This window comes from Hippocampus comes, unplaced genomic scaffold (genome assembly GCF_001891065.2).
Source record: "Hippocampus comes isolate QL1 unplaced genomic scaffold, H_comes_QL1_v1.1 scaffold76, whole genome shotgun sequence".
Taxonomy (NCBI): Eukaryota; Metazoa; Chordata; class Actinopteri; order Syngnathiformes; family Syngnathidae; genus Hippocampus; species Hippocampus comes.
Genome location: NW_017805277.1, coordinates 383,378 through 401,300, shown reverse-complemented (window position 1 = coordinate 401,300; position 17,923 = coordinate 383,378). Strand labels below are relative to the sequence as shown.

Sequence of the window (17,923 nt, the reverse complement as noted above, 5' to 3'; positions counted from 1 at the left end):
GCCTGTATAATCAACAATGTTATTGTCAAAATAGATTTGGATAACATTAAATTATTTGAGAGGAGCATGTGATGCTAGTCTTGACCATTTCATCATGTTTGAAATCATGTTAGCCAATATGATGGTGCTTGGAGCATTGTCTTTTTTGAAGTGGCACGTGTAAAGAGTTTTAAGCTTGTGGGAAAAAAATTAACATTTTAGAGATATACAAGACTGTTTACAAGATTACCAAACTATTATCAGATTCTCTCACAGGTTTGACAAATTTGGTTGGCTTGTCTTTGTTTAATTAAGAAAAATGTAACGGCCAAACTGCAAGCTAAAGTCAGCGCTACAGCATGCTATCAATTTCAAAAGTGCACATCTGTGTATCTGGCACTTCATTAACAAATTCCATCAGTGACAGTGTGATGCTTTGTCTGAATTTCCAATTCAGTCTGTTTACCAATTAAGAATTCCGATCCAGTCTGTTCACAAATTCAGTTGAAATATAAATTACAGCTGGCGTTCGGTCTCCCTACAAAGTAATGTAGATCTTCTTTTTGAAGGAAACATCACCGATTGAAATTACAGCAGACAATGCAGCTAAAATCATATATCCGTTTAACATAGGCGTCAACGTTTACCAAGACATTTTGCAGAAGAACTTCTACCGCCTGCTTGCTGACTGAAACTCCAAAAATAGGTGATGCAACAGGACAATCACGAGAAGGACAGAAGTCAAGTGACAGCTTGAACAGAAAAAAATAAGACTTCTGGAGTGGCCCAGTCAAAGTCCTGACCTCAATCCAATTGACGTTCCGTGGTATGCCCTCAATAGATTGATTACCACCAAACTTCCTAGAAACGGTCATTCATTCATTTTCCGATCCGGTTATCCTCACAAGGGTCGTGGGGGGGTGCTGGAGCCTATCCCAGCTGTCTTAGGGCAGTAGGGGGGGGGGCACCCCGAACCGGTTGCCAGCCAATTGCAAGGCACACAGAGACGAACAACCATCCGTGCTCACACTCACACCTAGGGACAATTTGGAGTGTTCAATAAGCCTGTCATGCATGTTTTTGGAATGTGAGAGGAAACCGATTACCCGGAGAAAACCCACACAGCCCCGGGGAGAACATGCAAACTCCACACAGAGCTGCAATTGAACCCGGTACCTCTCCACGACGCGCTAACCACTGGACCAGCGGGCTGCCCTAGTACCGGTAATGTTTTTGTAAATAGAGACGATCCAAAAGTTGTCATTTGTGTGGTTTTAATTTCATAAAATTGTCTATTGTTGCAACCTAGATGAAGCTCAGATTACATTTTAGGACCAATTTCTGCAGAAGTCCAGGTAGTTACAAAGAGCCCGTAGTATACACTGTGAATAGGTGTTAGATTGGTGTTCTCTCAACCCACCTCCGTGAGCCGCTCTGACTATGTAAGAAGTGTCCTCGAACAAGCCACTCAACTCCCATTTTGTTCCTGCGTCATTAATACTTTGAAGATGAACGATGTGACAATGTTAAAGCGCTTTGAGTACCTTAATGGTGGAAAAACACAATCAAAAGGAAAGCCTTTTTGCGTAATTAGCGACATTTTGTCATTTCAAGTGGACAGTTTCCTACCCGTTTCCTTGTGCAATGAATGAAGGTATGTATTCATGTTCGGTACAGTTATCTATTCATTTTCTATGCTGCTAATCTTGTTCAGGGTCATGGAGACCTGGATCTTCTCCCTGCTGACGTTGGGCAAAGGGCAGAACACACCCTGGACTGGATGTACGTACATGTGTATTTATATTCCACATATCATGTACATAAGCTCTATTCATACATTCCAACAAAGATAAAACACAACACCTGTGACATCAAATCTCCCAAGGTCTTTAATTTACGCAATTTGTCAGTATCCAATCGCACGTTGTATAAAACATTTCTCTTGCATTTTAATGCAGCAGTTAACAACCGTAATAACAAGTATTTTACAAACTACGGTTACAATTCCTAAAACTGAGACAATGTTGCACGCAGTGTGACCGTCCTTTCGTTTTTGCTTGCTGCATCTTGAGTGCTTTGCTATGTTTGTAAGCCTGAACTTATTGCAATAGTTACGAGCTTTTGACGCAACCCCCACTTAATGGCTGTGCAGCATTGGTCGATTTATCACCTCGGTCTGACTTGCAGAAGGGTTTTTTTTTTGTACAATTCAAGTTTTAGGCTATGTACAGGTATCTGCCATATTTTATAGTGAATATATTTGAGCAGATAAATGTACAGTACAGCGCATAAGTGCACAATAAAAAATGTCTTAAAATAGTAAACAGTTGGCTGGAAACATGTCCAATGTAAACAAAGTGGTAAAGACCGACTGTACCAATGTGTAAATGTGTGTATCAACGTGTGAGTGTGTTCGACACGTTGTGCTACAATTACTTTAATATGAAGCCTTGGCATTATGTTGACCTTCAGTATTTTTTTTTCAACACATCTGTCTGGGTGTAATAATTAATGTTGAGTACTGTACATCACTATGTCAGAAGTACTCTTGAACCAATAGAAGTTCAGAATCAACAGCACTTGGTGAATATTACAAACAGACAAAGCAACATATCTTGCTCAATGGCAAGATGCCACTCATCCATCCTTTTTTTTTTTTTTACATAAAACTTAATCCTCATTACGGTCGCAGGTGAACTGGAGTCTATTCCAGGTGACTTCCAACTGTCTTATTCGCCAGCCAATCGCAGGAAACTTAAAAACAGTCATTATTCACACCTATAGACAATTTGGAGTCTTCAATGAACATACAGTACAGTACATGCTTTTGGAATATGGGAGTAAGCAGGAAGGATGCAAAGAAAACCCAGCCAAGCACGAGGACAACATGTCAACCCCGCAAAGGAAGGCCGGAACACGGATTTGGTTCCTCAACCTCAGAACAGTGAGGCAAATCTGCCTGCTAACAACTAACGTCGGCAATTCAAATGTGCTCCAAATTATAAGTGACCCGTGTTGAACTACACTACTTAGTCTTGTGAATGAGGTTTCCCACTCTGTGAAAGAATTTCCCAAGCTTATTTTCATGGTGGCCTCTTCCTAGACGGTGGACGTTGAGGTCAGTAGTTGGGTTTTTGATTTTTTCCAGCGAGTTGAATGGGGAGTACGAAGATTGTTTCTTTTGAATTGAACAAAAAGGCTCAAATCTGCTGTAAAGGCGATTGTCAGCTTTTCTGTCTTTACTCCAGCCCAGCACGTCAACGTCTGGGATTGTTTTTTTGTCGCCGACACCGAGCTTACTTTGCGATCTTGTTTCAGAGGAAGAGAGCTGAGGTGTGTGCTGGTGATCCTCTGTTTTGAATCTTGGTTTGGAATACTTTACATCAGCCACATGATTTTCCTGAGGCTCTAGGGATGATTTGCTATCATGATGATTAACCACAGTCTCATCCTCGGCTTTAATGGTGTCTGTGCTGTCATCTGACGTCACACTTGGCGTTTCTACACTTTCGACTCGATCCTCTTTCTTATCTGGTATGTTCAAAAAGGACTTGATCTTCTTGGTACTCTTCTTTAGAAAATGCTGAGAGCCCATTCTGTTGGATTTGGTTGCCAAATCCCTGCCGTCGACGCCCAGGCTTGCAGCAGATAGAGTTCTGGAAGGAGGTTCCTGCCAAATGGAAGTGCAGGAACTAGTGTCTGTCATGCTCTTGACATCATAATGAGAAACAGATCGCTGATCGTCATTGAGATTTGACCTGTAGCCACTCTGCTTCACGTTGATGCCTCTATCTATTTGCATCCGAGCAAAAGATCCATACATGTCACCTGAGGAGTCCTGTGTGTATGAGGTGTTGGATCTTGGATCTGCCACGCTGTGCCTTTTGTGCCAGGGGTCGGTTAACTTGTCTGGATTTGTCATGATCTGCCCATGCTGGACTCTGCCTAAGCTGGCGTAGGCAGATGGGTAGGAGTTTTTCCCACTGCTGTAGTCATCCAAAGTCTGCAGGCTCTTTCTCTTAAACATGTATTCTTCATTGTTTAGTCTGCTAGTTTCGATCGGTGGATTCCACTGCATTGAGGAATAGCGCAAAGAGTTATGAAGCGCTGCTGAGCGGCTACCGACAGAAGGTGTGGCGTTCATGTGTGAATGTTGGTCCAATTGCTCTGGTAGGGCGGACCTAAAAACAAGAGAAGACCTCATTCTTCCCTGCATGAAGCTGTTGGAAGACTCAAACTGGTCCAAATAGTCAGGCGGCTCGCTAAACGGCATGTCAGGGTTTTGGAGGTATGACTCGATCCTCCAAGTACGCATGAACGATTTGGAAGTCTTTTCCAGCGTTGGCATGTTTTGCTGCAAGGACAGAATTTGTTTGTCGTTGCCATTGTATGACTGACGGAGCTTTTGACTCCTGTACATCTGTGGCACTAAATAGTTATGATCCAGTGGATAGTTTTTCCCCATTGCTGTTTCCCGGGAAATATTCCAGTTGCTTGCTCTGGCTCTGACATTCTGTTTGACATGTCCATCATGCCTTTCCCCCGCATAGCTGTGCCTTTTTAAGTAGTTTATTGAGTCTGCAGACTGAAATCTGGACATGTGGTTCTGCAAACCAGCGTCATGCTCAGTCAAAGGCACATAATGATTATCATTGCAGTCTCTGATGTACAGATTCCTCTCACAGGTCTTCCGGTAGACAGAGTCCAACGTGTGCCTTAGTTGGTCGCGCCGATCAATTGTTTGTGTCGAATGAGGAGAATATTTGGACCAGCCGAGCATTATGTGGGGGCCATTAGATGGGAGAGAATGATCCGGTTGGCATAATTCAGCTGGCACTGTTGACCTCGCGTACAGTGTTCGAAACTCCTCATCGTAAGTCCTCACCAGGTGGCCCGTGATGACCTGCACCATGCTCAAGTTGATCTTTGCACATGACCACGTGAATCTGTGGACAAACAAAACAAGCATGGTCATTAATGTGGAGGAAACATCTTGCGACAAATGTCTCGTTTTCAGGTTCAAAATTGTGGATAATGGTTATCATTATTGTTATTATCATTATCTTGAAACTTCAAAATACTATATTAAATTAATATTCAAAATTTGACTCAGTAACTAGTGCTCCTGTATAATCGAGTGACATAATAGGTCATGTCATAATGAAAAGGGAAAACATTCAGTAAGATACACAAGTTAAAATATATATTTTTTTAAACAACCAAAATATAATACTGTGATCATTCCAGAACAATATTCCTCATTGTGTCTCTACTCAATTAATAACATTGAAAGGCTGAAGTGATTACCGGTACATTACATCATGTTGTCATTGTGTTAATATTGTAATTCCAGTACAAAAATTAATCACACCTTGATTTAGTAGCATTAAGGGCAAAGGAGGGCAATTCAACTTTTGTTTGTCGCGTGGCTTTGTTTAAAATCCAAGCAAATCAATTGAGGAACGTTTTTGAGCCTAGTGGATCATTTAAATTCGACTGTATTTCAATATGACCCTCTTGAAAAAAAGTGAATTAAATGAAATTAGAAATCAGAGTGTGACGTGCAACAGTTGCATTTACCTGTACGAGCCATAAATCACTGTATGACAGTCAACCAAAATAAATTTCTGCTCCATCGCTCCATGGAATTTAGTCCCTGTACGACACTGATAATCTTCACCTTTCACAGTGCGCACTCTCATGTTCTGGGGACAAAGAAAACAATAAGTCAGCTCGAATCGTCAACACTTGCAGAGGTAACTTTGAGTCAATATGTGCACACTTTGTTGAATTTTTGCCATGCTTGCTTTACAAGCATTTTGCTGTGTGCGTGTTTTGTAGCATAGAATAACTCTTGTGCGAACACACAATGGCACCAACAAGGTCATTCAGAAGACATTTTATCGCTTATACAGTGGAACTTCAAAAATTTAACGCCATACAATTGGTGTAAATTGTATTCCTATGAAAAACACTGTCTGTTGTTTGTACCTTTTCACCCAACATCAGTTTTGAGTACCCACCCTTTTTGGAGTCCTTAGACTAGAGGGTGTGCTGGAGAGCACTCCCTCTGGGGAACTCCCTCGTTCTACTGGGAGACTTCAATGCTCATGTGGGCAATGACAGTGAGAACTGAAATTGGGAGGAACGGCCTCCTGACCAGAACTTGAGTGGTGTTTAGTTATCGGACTTCTGTGCTCGTCACGGATTGTCCATAATGAACACCATGTTCAAACATGGTGTCCATATGTAGACTTGGCACCAGGACACCCTTGACCGCAGTTCAATGATTGACTTTGTGGTCGTATCATCATGTTTTGGACACTCGGGTGAAGGGCGTCAAATGATCACCACTTGATGGTGAGTTGGCTCCGATAGATGCCCGTCTGACCTGGCAGACCCAAACATATTGTGAGGGTTTGTTGGGAGCATCTGGCAGAATCCCCTGTCAGAAGTCAGAGCTTTTCCCACGTCCCAGGAGAGGCGGTGGACATCGAGTTAGAGTGGATCGATCCATGTCCCGCACCTCTATTGTTGAGGCAAGTGATCTGAGTTGGCTGTAAATTGGTCGGTGCCTGTCATGGCAGCAACCCCTGAACCCGCTGGTGGACACTAATAGTAAAGGATGCCGTCAAGCTTACGAAGGCTAAGCGGTACGCAGCTTCAGCGGTCGCCGAGGCAAAAACTCAGGTGTGGGAAGAGTTTGGTGGAAGCCGACTTCCGGACGGCTTCGAGGAAATTTTGGTCCACCATTCAAAGTCTCAGGAGGGGGGAAGCAGTGCACCATTAACACTGTGTCAAATGGGGGTGGTGCGCCGCTGACCTCGACTCGGGACATTGTGAGTGGGCAGAGTACTTCGAAGACCTCAACTCCACCAACACACCTTCCTTAGAGGAAGCAGAGTCAGAGGACTCTGAAGTGGACTGTCCTATCTCTGGGGTTGAGGTCACCGAGTCACACAGCCAGCCAGCTTTCAAAAGGAGACAAAAAGGAGCAGGCGGCAGGAGCAGAATGAGTTGCCAAGTATGTATAGCTGAGACGTTTATGGACTCGTTTGCAGCTGCAGTTCAACCAAGATTGCCAAAGTATTTAACATTAGCCAGTTTTCGCACCCGGCCACTTGATTGACTGCATTTTTTTTGGGGGGGGGGGGGGTCAACCATCCTCCTTGCGACGATGTTTAACTACTGCGGCCGAAGCAAGCGACATAGGCTACGGCGAACACATCATACGCACATGCAGATTTATTTCTTAAAAAATAAAAATGATGCAACTATTGTAACACTGTGATGGTATTCTCTGAAGATTGCACCATTTCATAGAGGAATGATTTATTGCAGAAAATACATCAAGGAGATTATGATTTCTTTTTGTACCGTGACAATTTTATTCTCGTAAAATGAAGGACTTTGAATGTCTGACTTTTTTTTTTTTGTCTGGCTTTATTCTCGTACCGTAACATTCCAACTTGATTCTCTTAATATGAGGACTTAATTGTCGTCTAATAATTGTTATTCTTTCCAGTGTTGTCTTGATAAAATGTGTTGAGCCTTTTCGTTTCCGTTTTATTTATTCATTTTTATAACAGCACACCAACAAGGTCTGTGGATGTGCCTGAGTATGTTTTAAAGGGACATCCCTGGGGGCACTTGAAGATAACGACAAGGGCACTGTCCAAGAACGTAAGTCGAGCAAATAACAAGGTCACACACTAAAAGCACTGGCAAAGACTGAACCAAAAGCAGGAAGATAATCTTGTCCAAGCTAATGGGAGAAAAGGACATGAGAGGACAGTGTAAGCAATCATACAGCCATGTTGAAGGAGTGACTTACTCTGAGTTGTTGAAGTTTTATATCTTGATTCTCAGCCGCCGTGAGGAATTGTTTCAAGTGGAAATCATCCAAAAGCACGTAGACCGGAACTCCTCGAATGGAGGCGTCAACAGTTTCTTTCAATATATCCACGTCAGTGAACATATCCATCACGATGGCAATGACCTGCAATAATAAAATGAACAAATACATTTGGCATGTTAGGCAGGTCAGGATGCCACGATGCCCACGTGCCATTGATCTTGGAGATCAGTGAGGTGCCTACTGTTCTCGTAGCCTTCTCATAGACCTTCGTATAGATCTTGATTTCCTTTAGCTATAATAACTGTGTTCGTATACACAGCGTTGCACACGTACAGACAATAAAGACAACCTCCGAGTCTATTTATATCCCATCGCTAACTATTTTGGCAAAGAAGCATCACCTGCCAAGGCACGTAAGCATGTCTCAGTTAACCGGTTCCCTGCACCATATTAAAAATCATCAAATCCTCATAGAAATTCCATTAAAATCACATTGCCCTCTGCGCTCACTCCACAATGTTGTGTGCAATGAATTCAGTTCGTCTTGAAATATATTGTAATGCTGTGTATCTTAAAGACCCCGTAAAGTGAAATCAGGCATTTGTTTCTAAATACATTGCACATGTTTAAAAATAATTGCCGGAAACGTGCAAAGCCCGACAATCAGGTAGTTGGCCTACTCGATTGTGGAGAGTCTCCTTCGCCTTAGGTTTCACACACAGAAAGATGGCGAAAAAGGGTGGGTGGGGAGGATGTCTGTCTTGACAGCTGGCATGTGGACAGGGTCTTGGCGCTGTCATGGCTGCTTTCGAGCGCCTTGTTGTTGCGTGAAAAAGCTGGTGGGATATATTTCGGCCACTCGGAACTTGAAAGCTTTTAAAGTGTATATTTTTGCAGCTCAAACATGTGGTTATGGCGGAGGAAAGATGCTGAACAAAGTTGCATCCATTGTTATTACTATTAGTAGTATTTTAGTGACATTTGACAGTTGAGCACGACCTGCTTTCAGCACATTCAGCATACATCCCATTTTCTGGTCCTCTTTATCCTCACAAGGGTCGTGGGGGGTGCTGGAGCCTATCCCAGCTGTCTCCGGGCAGAAGGCAGAGGACACCCTGAACTGGTTGTCAGCCAATCGCAGGGCACACAAAGACGAACTACATTACGCACACACACTCACATCTAGGGACAATTTAGGGTGTTCAATCAGCATGCCATGCATGTTTTTGGAATATGGAAGGAAAGTGGAGTACCCGGAGAAAACCCACGCAGACACGGGGAGAACATGCAACCTCCACACAGGGAGGCCGGAGCTGGAATCGAACCCGGTACCTCTGCACTGTGAGGTCGACGCGCGAATAACTCGACCACCGGGCCCCGCGCAATGTTTTTCTTCATTCAAATAGGGCAGGGTTGCTCACAGGGTTGCCAACAATTCGTTTCTCTACTGCATGTCAAATTTAGAAGGTATGTTTGTTTTCACTCAAGAAATGCAGAAAAGACAGAGGAACTTTAACTGACCATCTTTATGTTCACTCTCTATGACGTTTGTCCTCAGACTGACTAGCTTTGAGCTAGAAGCAGCATCCACCCAGGAGTGGTCAACTGTCAATCGCATATACAGATGCACCAACACACCGATAAGCTATTTCAATTGGGTAGCCCGTCCGCCTCACAGTGCAGAGGTGCAGGGTTCGATTCCGGGTCCGGCCTTCCTGTGTGGAGTTTGCATGTTATCCCCTGCATGGGGTTTCCCTGGGTACTCTGGTTTCATCCCGCATTCCAAAAACATGCATGGCATGTTGATTGGGCAGTCCATATTGTCACTGGGTGTGATTGTGAGCGCAAATGGTTGTTTGTGGATGTGTGTCGATTCCGGGTCCGGCCTTCCTGTGTGGAGTTTGCCTGTTATCCTCTGCATGGGGTTTCCCTGTGGGTACTCTGGTTTCATCCCGCATTCCAAAAACATGCATGGCATGTTGATTGGGCAGTCCATATTGTCACTGGGTGTGATTGTGAGCGCAAATGGTTGTTTGTCGATGTGTGTCCTGTGATTAGCTGGCAACCGTTTCAGGGTGTCCACCGCCTACTGCCTGTAGCCAGCTGGGACAGGCTCCAGCACGCCTCTCAACCCTCGTGAGCATAAGCGGATTAGAAAATGGATGGATGGATAGTTCTTTCTTTCACGGCGACACATTATGCATTTCTTTTATGTACGCTGTGATTGAAGTATAAAGCGCAAATTCAAATCAAGTAATACAAATAAGTAATTTCAGCATATGTTGCTGTATAATTGTAACCCATTTATTTAGCCCCTTTAGTTACTACAGAGGGATTTGCTTGGAAAATGCTGTCAGTCACTCCAGCTGTTGCGACCCACGTGATAATTGTTGCCGCTCTAACTTAACAAACGCCTACGACTACGGTAAAGAGGAAACAAAAGCTCTCCTGATTTTTTTATTCAAGGTCTTTTTGAGTCAAAAAAGGGTGCAGCTGTGTGCATACTGGCATGCAACAGGTTACAAATTGGTGACCATTTGTGAGTCATCCTCATGTAAAAGAGTTAATGTAGTAGTAGCAACCTGTTCCCACACTCTCTCGATGAGAGAAGTTGTCAAACTGGATGTGGGCCATGAAAATGTCAGCAGACACTCCCTGCCACCACACGCTGGAGGTGTGAGGCCTCAAGACGAGCGTGCCACACGTGTACAGAACGCACTTCTCATATCAAACAGTGCAACAATGAATCTTGTCTTACCTGTCTTGCATCCCGTATGTGTTTCAGAATCACTTCTTTAATGGTGGGGCTGTTTTGTCTTGGGGGATGATAGAGAAGGTCGATATTGGTCTGCAGATTTTCATGTATGAAATCAGGCCAGCCCAATTCCAAAGCGGGAGCGTCCACATCCGAGTGGACAGGCCAGTAGGTCCCAGAGGATGAGTGACTGTCCGCGTGGTTATTGATTTCCTCTATGTGGGTCTGAGGTGGGAGCTCTTTGGCGTTTGACGTAATGAAGACGAGCTCCTCGTCAGACAGGAAGCTGCCGATACGTTCTCCTTTGAGGAACTCTGTGTAACTCTCTGTGCCCCCGCTTAGGAGGCAATCAATGGCCAAGCGATATGACTCCTTGTAGTGGGCTTGCATGTAATCCCCTGATACATGCTCTCCCCTTATGGATGACAGCGAAGAAAATTGGGCCGAGTCCATTGTTCCAGTCATCGTCCCTTGGAACTGTTGCATAAAAGAAAAGCACAAAGGATCAGGGAGGGTAAATACAGCAATATATATACGAGGGAACTTTTTAATGGCAGTTTTAATCACAGACACCACATGAATCAGCAGTTGGAAATGTAATCACAAGTTATGCAGACACACCCTGCTATATTTATTTATTTTTGGGGGGTACTCATTGGGTTATTCAGATTTTTTTTCATTTTTTTTTTTGATTGCCTGTGATATTTCTGAGCAAACAGCAGAAGCTTCTTTTTGCAACTATTTGTTCGTGATCTAAATGTAAACACAACAAGCCTGTAATCGCGCTGTAATTACTTTACAAAAACAACATAATGAGCTTGATGGTTTTAAAATTCCCAAGGAGTAAAACAGGAAACGTCAACCACTGATATGTTTAGTTTCAAGTTGCTAACATCATTCTGGCCACTGCTCTGTTCATGCACTACTTTAACAATGACAATCAAGCCCCACATTTCATGTTTATGCTATTTTTCCTAAAAGCTAACCAAGCCCTAAAAATGTGAACATTTGTCATTAAACCGCTCCTATTGCAATAAGTTGCTCTGTCTGTGAGTTGAAAACGTGGCTCACGGAAACTGCCTCATCATTAAGACAATTGGAACATGTTTGTTGAGGGCCCTTAGGACCAAAATAATGGCTTAATTTATCAGGCCCCTGTATTCAAAGCCATATTCAATCAATGAATCAATGAAAGCAGACGACACGATTTAACAACGCCTTCAATTTTTGGTCATCAACAATGGAATCGAGTTAATAACTAGAGAATGACAGAAATAAATGAAATGAAATGAAAATAACTCGAGTTTTAATGAGGTGCAGCTCTGAAAAAATTCAAAATGCGCATTTCGTGGTTGAAGCTCTGAATAATAACGTCTAATCCTTTTTCTTTAAAGGCCATGATCGTCTCTCGCCGCACCTATAACAGCCAATTAATTTATTCATATTTACAATTTCGCGTTAAGGTATATCTAAGACTTCAATGGAAAGTGGGATGACATCAGGGGAGGAGCAGCAAAATAGAACTCTTTTTTTGGGGGGGGTTGCAGATATGGAGGGGGGATGGGGGGGGGCGTCTACAAGCAAGACCATGATTATTCAACATATGGATTGGTCCAGATGATGCTAACATGTTATGGGGCCATTCAAGCTCTTTAATCGGATTTGCAGTTACCGAAGAAAACCAGTGAGACATTGAATATGTTAAATATAAAGCAGTGGACCTTCCAAAATTAAATTAATTAAATTGTACAATTCACAACCAACAATGTTGAGTATGCAATTATTTGAACAGTAGCCTACAGACAAGGCAACCAAAAAGCTTGAGGGTGGGTGGTGTTGCTTTATTTTATTTTTCTTCTCTTTTTTCATTTGACATTTTAAATGTTATGAAAGGTCATAATTTATATATTTTTAAATCACAGTGTATATCTCTACATACATGGCCACAACGATGTGGCAAAAAAAAACAAAACAACAAAAAAAAAAAAAAGCAAGATGACATTTTGAGTTTGGGCCGTAGTTGTTTTATGTTCTCTGGGCTTCCTGGCCCACCCTACAAACAATGCTGTGATGTCACAAATTGTGGGTGTGTGCTCACTTACCGTAGGATGAACGCCACAAAAATTCTTGTGAAAACCACGTCTGACACTGAAATTTAATTTATCTGTTTCAGGATCAACCTCTTGCTTCATAAAAAAAAAAAAAAAAAAACTTTATTACCAGTACAGGTAATATTTTTAATAATGGCGCAATATTCCCATCAAATGAATTTATTTGAAGAATTTAATGGCTAATGAGTGCGGCGTAAAAAAATCACAGTCTGTGATATCTCTTTTATACACTTAATATACTGTATGTGATCCAGCTGAAAAAGTATTGGGTGTGCAAGACCTTATTCCAATTTATATGGCCCAAAGAGACAAATTAGAGTGTAGCCGCACGTCTTTTAGATCTTATTCATAACTGTCAGAGTACAAACATTGCTCAGTGAATGATAAGACCGTAACTTACATTTGAAGTGTGAAAATCCTGTTGACTGCTCCCAAACATATCCCAATGAGGTTTATGTACAGCCATCTGCATACTAATTCTTTTCTATATTTGAGGAGGCTACTCTCCCCCAGCTGGAAGCCACCGAAACAAGGAGGTGTCTGAACATGATAAGCAGTGTGCTGGCTGAGAGTACAAGTTACCAGTTTTGACATGCAAATGGTCTGTCTGCTTGAAAACTTGCTCACAGGCAACCGTAAACCTGTTTGAGACTCTTAGCCACACCTCTACCTCCTCTCCTCTCCTCTCCTCTCTTCTGCTCGCCTCCCTTTTAAGGGACAAAGTTCAGCCCCCTGCAGAAATCACAATGATGGCAGGACACGGAAAGGCTTTGATGAACGTACTGAGAAGCTGTGAGAAAAGTGAGGCTATGATGAACCATTTGTATTTTAAATTGCTTTGAATTTCTTCGCCCAGCGGAATGGTGCCTCTTTGCAATCACTCTCTTGCTCTCTTGGATGTAGAAATGTTTGACATGCTAAGGTCAAAGCTGTGCCTGGGAATATAACTCATTTTCAGATTCCGTAGGCATTAACAAGAGCTTTGACGCCTGAATTTCTTGAGAAGAATATGATGCAATAAATACAAAGTACTTGCTCTTATTACTTTGGTGGGGTCAGCACTGAAAGTGGCTCTTGAGAAATTGTCCCATTGTGTAACCTCTGCATTCCTGCATCAGGGGTGTGTGCGCATGTAAGTGTGTGTGCGTTTGTGGAGGGGTGAAAGCTTCAATTACCCAAGACTGTTAGCAAGTACTCCCCTTAGGGCTCAACGCACCAAGAGGTCAGATGGATATCTGTTGCTTATTCACTCAATAGCTTAGTGAATATATATTGCATATTGCATGTTGCAATGGCCTCTCATGTTCCAAATGACAAAAGTCAAAAAGTCCCCATAAGGCTCCATTGTTCTTGTAGGAATGTTTGTTTTTCCCGTTTGGATCTCATCCTGTCTCTGTGACTCTCCAAGATCAGCCCTCAAGCATGTCTCGGTTCAGTCCTGGTTTGCATGGCAACTTTCAGAGACATTAAATTACATTTGGGTAAATAATGGCAGCACCCCCATAGGCTTATCGCGGAGGAAATACAACTGCTGATCTCAGTGCAAACACAATCTCAGTAAGTCATCTCCATGCATGCATATCTTGCGCTACTAATTACAAAGGAGCAAATAAGGCATGCATTAAAGAATAAACGAAATTTAACCTCAAACAAACTAGGATGGATTGCACCGCGATAACATTGTTCCAATATTTCATTTCATATAATGAAACTTTTTTTTAAGCGACACATTGGCGTCTCTCATCTTATGGCATATAAGAGGTACACATCACTTTGAAGATCAATCTGACTACCTTGGTTTGTAGTCGTGACGGCATGAGAGAGCAGCGGCAGAGTGATGACAGCGGTGTTAAAACACTGCCCAGATGGGCTTTATGGACTTATATTACCAGCGGGCAGCACGGTGGTCGACCGGTTACCACGTCCACCTCACCGTGCAGAGTTCACGGGTTTGATTCCGGCCTTCCTGTGCGGAGTTTGCATGTTCTCCCCCGTGCCTGCGTGGGTTTTCCCTGGGTACTGCAGTTTCCTCTCACATTCCAAAAAGATGCACTGTCGGTTAATTAAACTGCTCATTTATGGTATCAAGGTCATATCCTTAATCATGTAAATCGAAAACAGCGCAGTTATGCTAAGACTAAGACTAAGAAAACCTTTATTAGTCTCGCAATGGAGAAATTCACAATTCACAGCAACAAAGTTATGAAAGGAAGAAGTAGAACAACAAAATATAGGAGCTGCTGGAAAGGCAGCCATGCTGTGGTTCACTCAGAAACAAGACTAATACTTACAAGAATATTACAATTTGCCAAAAATTAATTAACAATTAAAAAAAAATCCTCAAGATTTTCTACAACTGTAATTGTTAAAATAAATGAAACATAGTTGAAAAGATGTTTTAAAATAACCACATTTCATGTTCTGATGAAGTAGTTTTCTGATAGTAGGCCATCGATTAACGATTCACACAGGGAGGCATTGCAACAAGTCAGCGGCGTTGCTATACTGACTCACTTGGGAGACCATCCACTGATTACAGAAGCAGTGCCGAAGAAGCCTCTCAATCACTGAACAGTGACACCGATCAGTAATGCAGGAGCTAAACGGGATGGCGGACAAACATGCAGCAGGGGAAGAAAAAAACCTCCCAACATTTATCCTTTGCTTTTACTTGTTTTTCAGGCAGGTAAAATGTTGGTTTTAAGACAGCTGTTGTGACCCTTAGCACGATTGCAAGCGCTTAGTGCTAAGAATGAAGCTGATTAGAAATGGTCATTCAAATCATCATTCAATTAGAAAACAGCAAGATAAACTCAAATTGTGTTTGCTTGATGAGCCACCAATAATAAAACATAAATACTATACATATAAAAAACAATGCTGAACAATATCTCATTAGGGCCCAGCTCCAAAGTGTAAACATAGTCAGAAAAAAATAAAAGTGACCAATAGATGATTAAAAAAAAAAAAAAAAAAATCGAGACATTTTGCGTTGCTTTGTGTGCTGACTGCCAGAAATCTCAAAAAGCAATTTAATATATCCTAACATGTTTCATTTAATTAGAGAATGGTTTGTAGCATTGTTTTTATCTGTACTTTGTCGTCCTATTAGAATTTTGACCGAACTGATGAGAAAAGGGGCAGGAAATGAGATTCCCATTGTGGCGGTTTAATGAAGTACTTTATTAGCTAAATCAGTGTGCAAAATGTATAATTGCGATCATTACTGGGTTTTCTTATATCATTGGAAACGGAAATGAGTCTAGATGTGATATTCTACCATGCGTGCTATCTCACAAGACAGTGCAACTTTAATTAAAACATTCGTTTGAGTCAAAACAAATCATGAACAACAAGCTAGTTCTCCATTGTATTTGGGTGTGAGGAGTTGAAGTAACGTGCATTTAGTCAGAGGGAGTTTCCTTTCCTGCAGGGCTGAGTCATCGTTTTAGGCACCTAATCTCTGCATCATCACGTCTGCAGGCCTTTCTTGATTCTTCTGGCTCGGGAAATGGGCGAGTTATGTTTTGTTTGCTTTGTACGCTTTTGGTCTTGAATGAAAACACAAATGAGCAGCTGAATCGGATCATTCCATACAATGTGCGGACAAGTTTATAAGCATAGATTTCATGAACGCTCTCTGCCGGGTCCGAGAAAATTCTCACAGGTATTCGATAGTCATTTTGTACAGTTGATGAGGCGCTTGTTAAGTGGTCATCTACAATTTCAAACTGCAGGCATTTGCAGATTCAAATGACATGTTGAAACGTAAATACTGGATCAGATTTCCTTCATACGCTTATTTAGGAACAGGAAGGTGACTCGTTTAACCGGATTGTAGCACATGACCGGTGACATCTTGCGCTTTGGTTTGTAAACATTCAGTTTGGCTCTATCGTTCTGGCGTCGTAACGTGCTGGGTTGTCAAGGGACAACTGTTTAATGCATGCACACGAGCAATAAATGATGAAAAAAACAAACGCTTTTCCGCAGCAGAGTACAATGCAGCATCCTAAATAGCTTTGTTTGTCTGCTCATAACATCTCAAATTCACGGACATCACTTTCATGACAAAGGACTGTCAGTGTGGAATAATTCATTGACCTGTGGCCAACAGTTCTGCGCTGTGTTCTTCTGTGTAGTTTGCAGTGTTCACACCATTTTTCTGTAAATTCATCATTGACTGGTGTACTTAATAGGGGAGTTACAGTCAACGTGACAAAGAAGAGAAAGTTCTGATGCCTGACTGCCATGGTGGTTGGCCATCAAGCTGAGACAACCTTCGTGTGTCTCATTATCCAAGCCACAAAAGGCTTTTATGAGCTGCACAGTTTGTTCACTTTTACATAAAGAAGGTTTATGGACGTGAAACTGGTTGCATTCACACAGAGTAGTACATCCATTCAAATGAATGTACCGTTCGATATTTGTAAGGTATTCAAAAAGTTTTTGACAGTATGTTTTTGACAAAAACATACTGTCTGTGTGTGTGTGTGTGTGTGTGTGTGTGTGTGTGTGTGTGTGTGTGTGTGTGTGTGTGTGTGTGTGTGTGTGTGTGTGAGATAGAGACAGAAATTCAGGGAAATAAGGTGGGATTTATTAAAGCCGATAAGCAAAAATCAGCCAGTGTTGAAGAAACATCATGTATAATGGTGTCCCCTCAAGAGATAAGCTTTCATTCTGCAGGAGTATAGGTGTCAGAAAGGAATGTTTCTCTCATAAATAAAAAGCCAAGAATTGAACAGTAGGATTTTCTTTGTGAGTTTTACCACTTTGTGGAAATGAGAAGAGTCTCCCAATTAAAATAAGACGCCGAGTATGCTTGCTTCTTCTTTGTCACTCCTACTTGAAGCTTACTATTAAATTGACAAAAGGGAATTAAACTTTGCGCAGCGTATTTGAACACCAAAGTATTCAACCAAACAAAATACTGTAAATTTGTCTAAAAAGTCTGCTAGCATACTGCAAAAACATAAATCAAGCTAGCTAGCTATCAAAGAGATAGCTAGCTAGCTAGCTAACTAGATAGATAGATAGATCCTTGAGACTCCTCAATTTCCCGACTGAAAGGTTTGTGTATGTCGAATATGCCATATTGGTCACATATTTAGTGGCCCATATTCTTGCTGTAGTTTTGAATTGCTGTTTTTTTTTTGTTTGTTTGTTTGTTTGTAAATACACAAGGACACACTGCATGCTGCTCAATTCACATTTAATTTT

General features: G+C 42.0%; 1 protein-coding gene across 1 annotated transcript; it reads right to left on the bottom strand.

Annotated features, from left to right (window-relative positions):
- Positions 1-1,845: 1,845 nt before the first annotated feature.
- On the bottom strand, positions 1,846-13,364 carry fam83b (family with sequence similarity 83 member B). Its single transcript, XM_019870684.1, has 5 exons — positions 13,104-13,364; positions 10,596-11,069; positions 7,814-7,978; positions 5,560-5,684; positions 1,846-4,925 (listed from the first exon to the last, which is right to left on the bottom strand). The coding sequence occupies exons 1-5, from the start codon at positions 13,173-13,175 to the stop codon at positions 3,005-3,007; spliced, it is 2,757 nt and encodes a 918-aa protein (XP_019726243.1). The 5' UTR covers positions 13,176-13,364; the 3' UTR covers positions 1,846-3,004.
- Positions 13,365-17,923: the final 4,559 nt, after the last annotated feature.

Excerpts from the sequence above, each read along its gene's own strand:
- fam83b (XM_019870684.1), bottom strand. The coding sequence starts at position 13,175 with ATGCAGATGGCTGTACATAAACCTCATTGGGATATGTTTGGGAGCAGT. Across the intron at positions 7,979-10,595 it reads ACATACGGGATGCAAGACAG|GTCATTGCCATCGTGATGGA; the intron begins GTAAGACAAGAT and ends TTATTATTGCAG. Across the intron at positions 5,685-7,813 it reads TAAAACTTCAACAACTCAGA|AACATGAGAGTGCGCACTGT; the intron begins GTAAGTCACTCC and ends CTTTGTCCCCAG.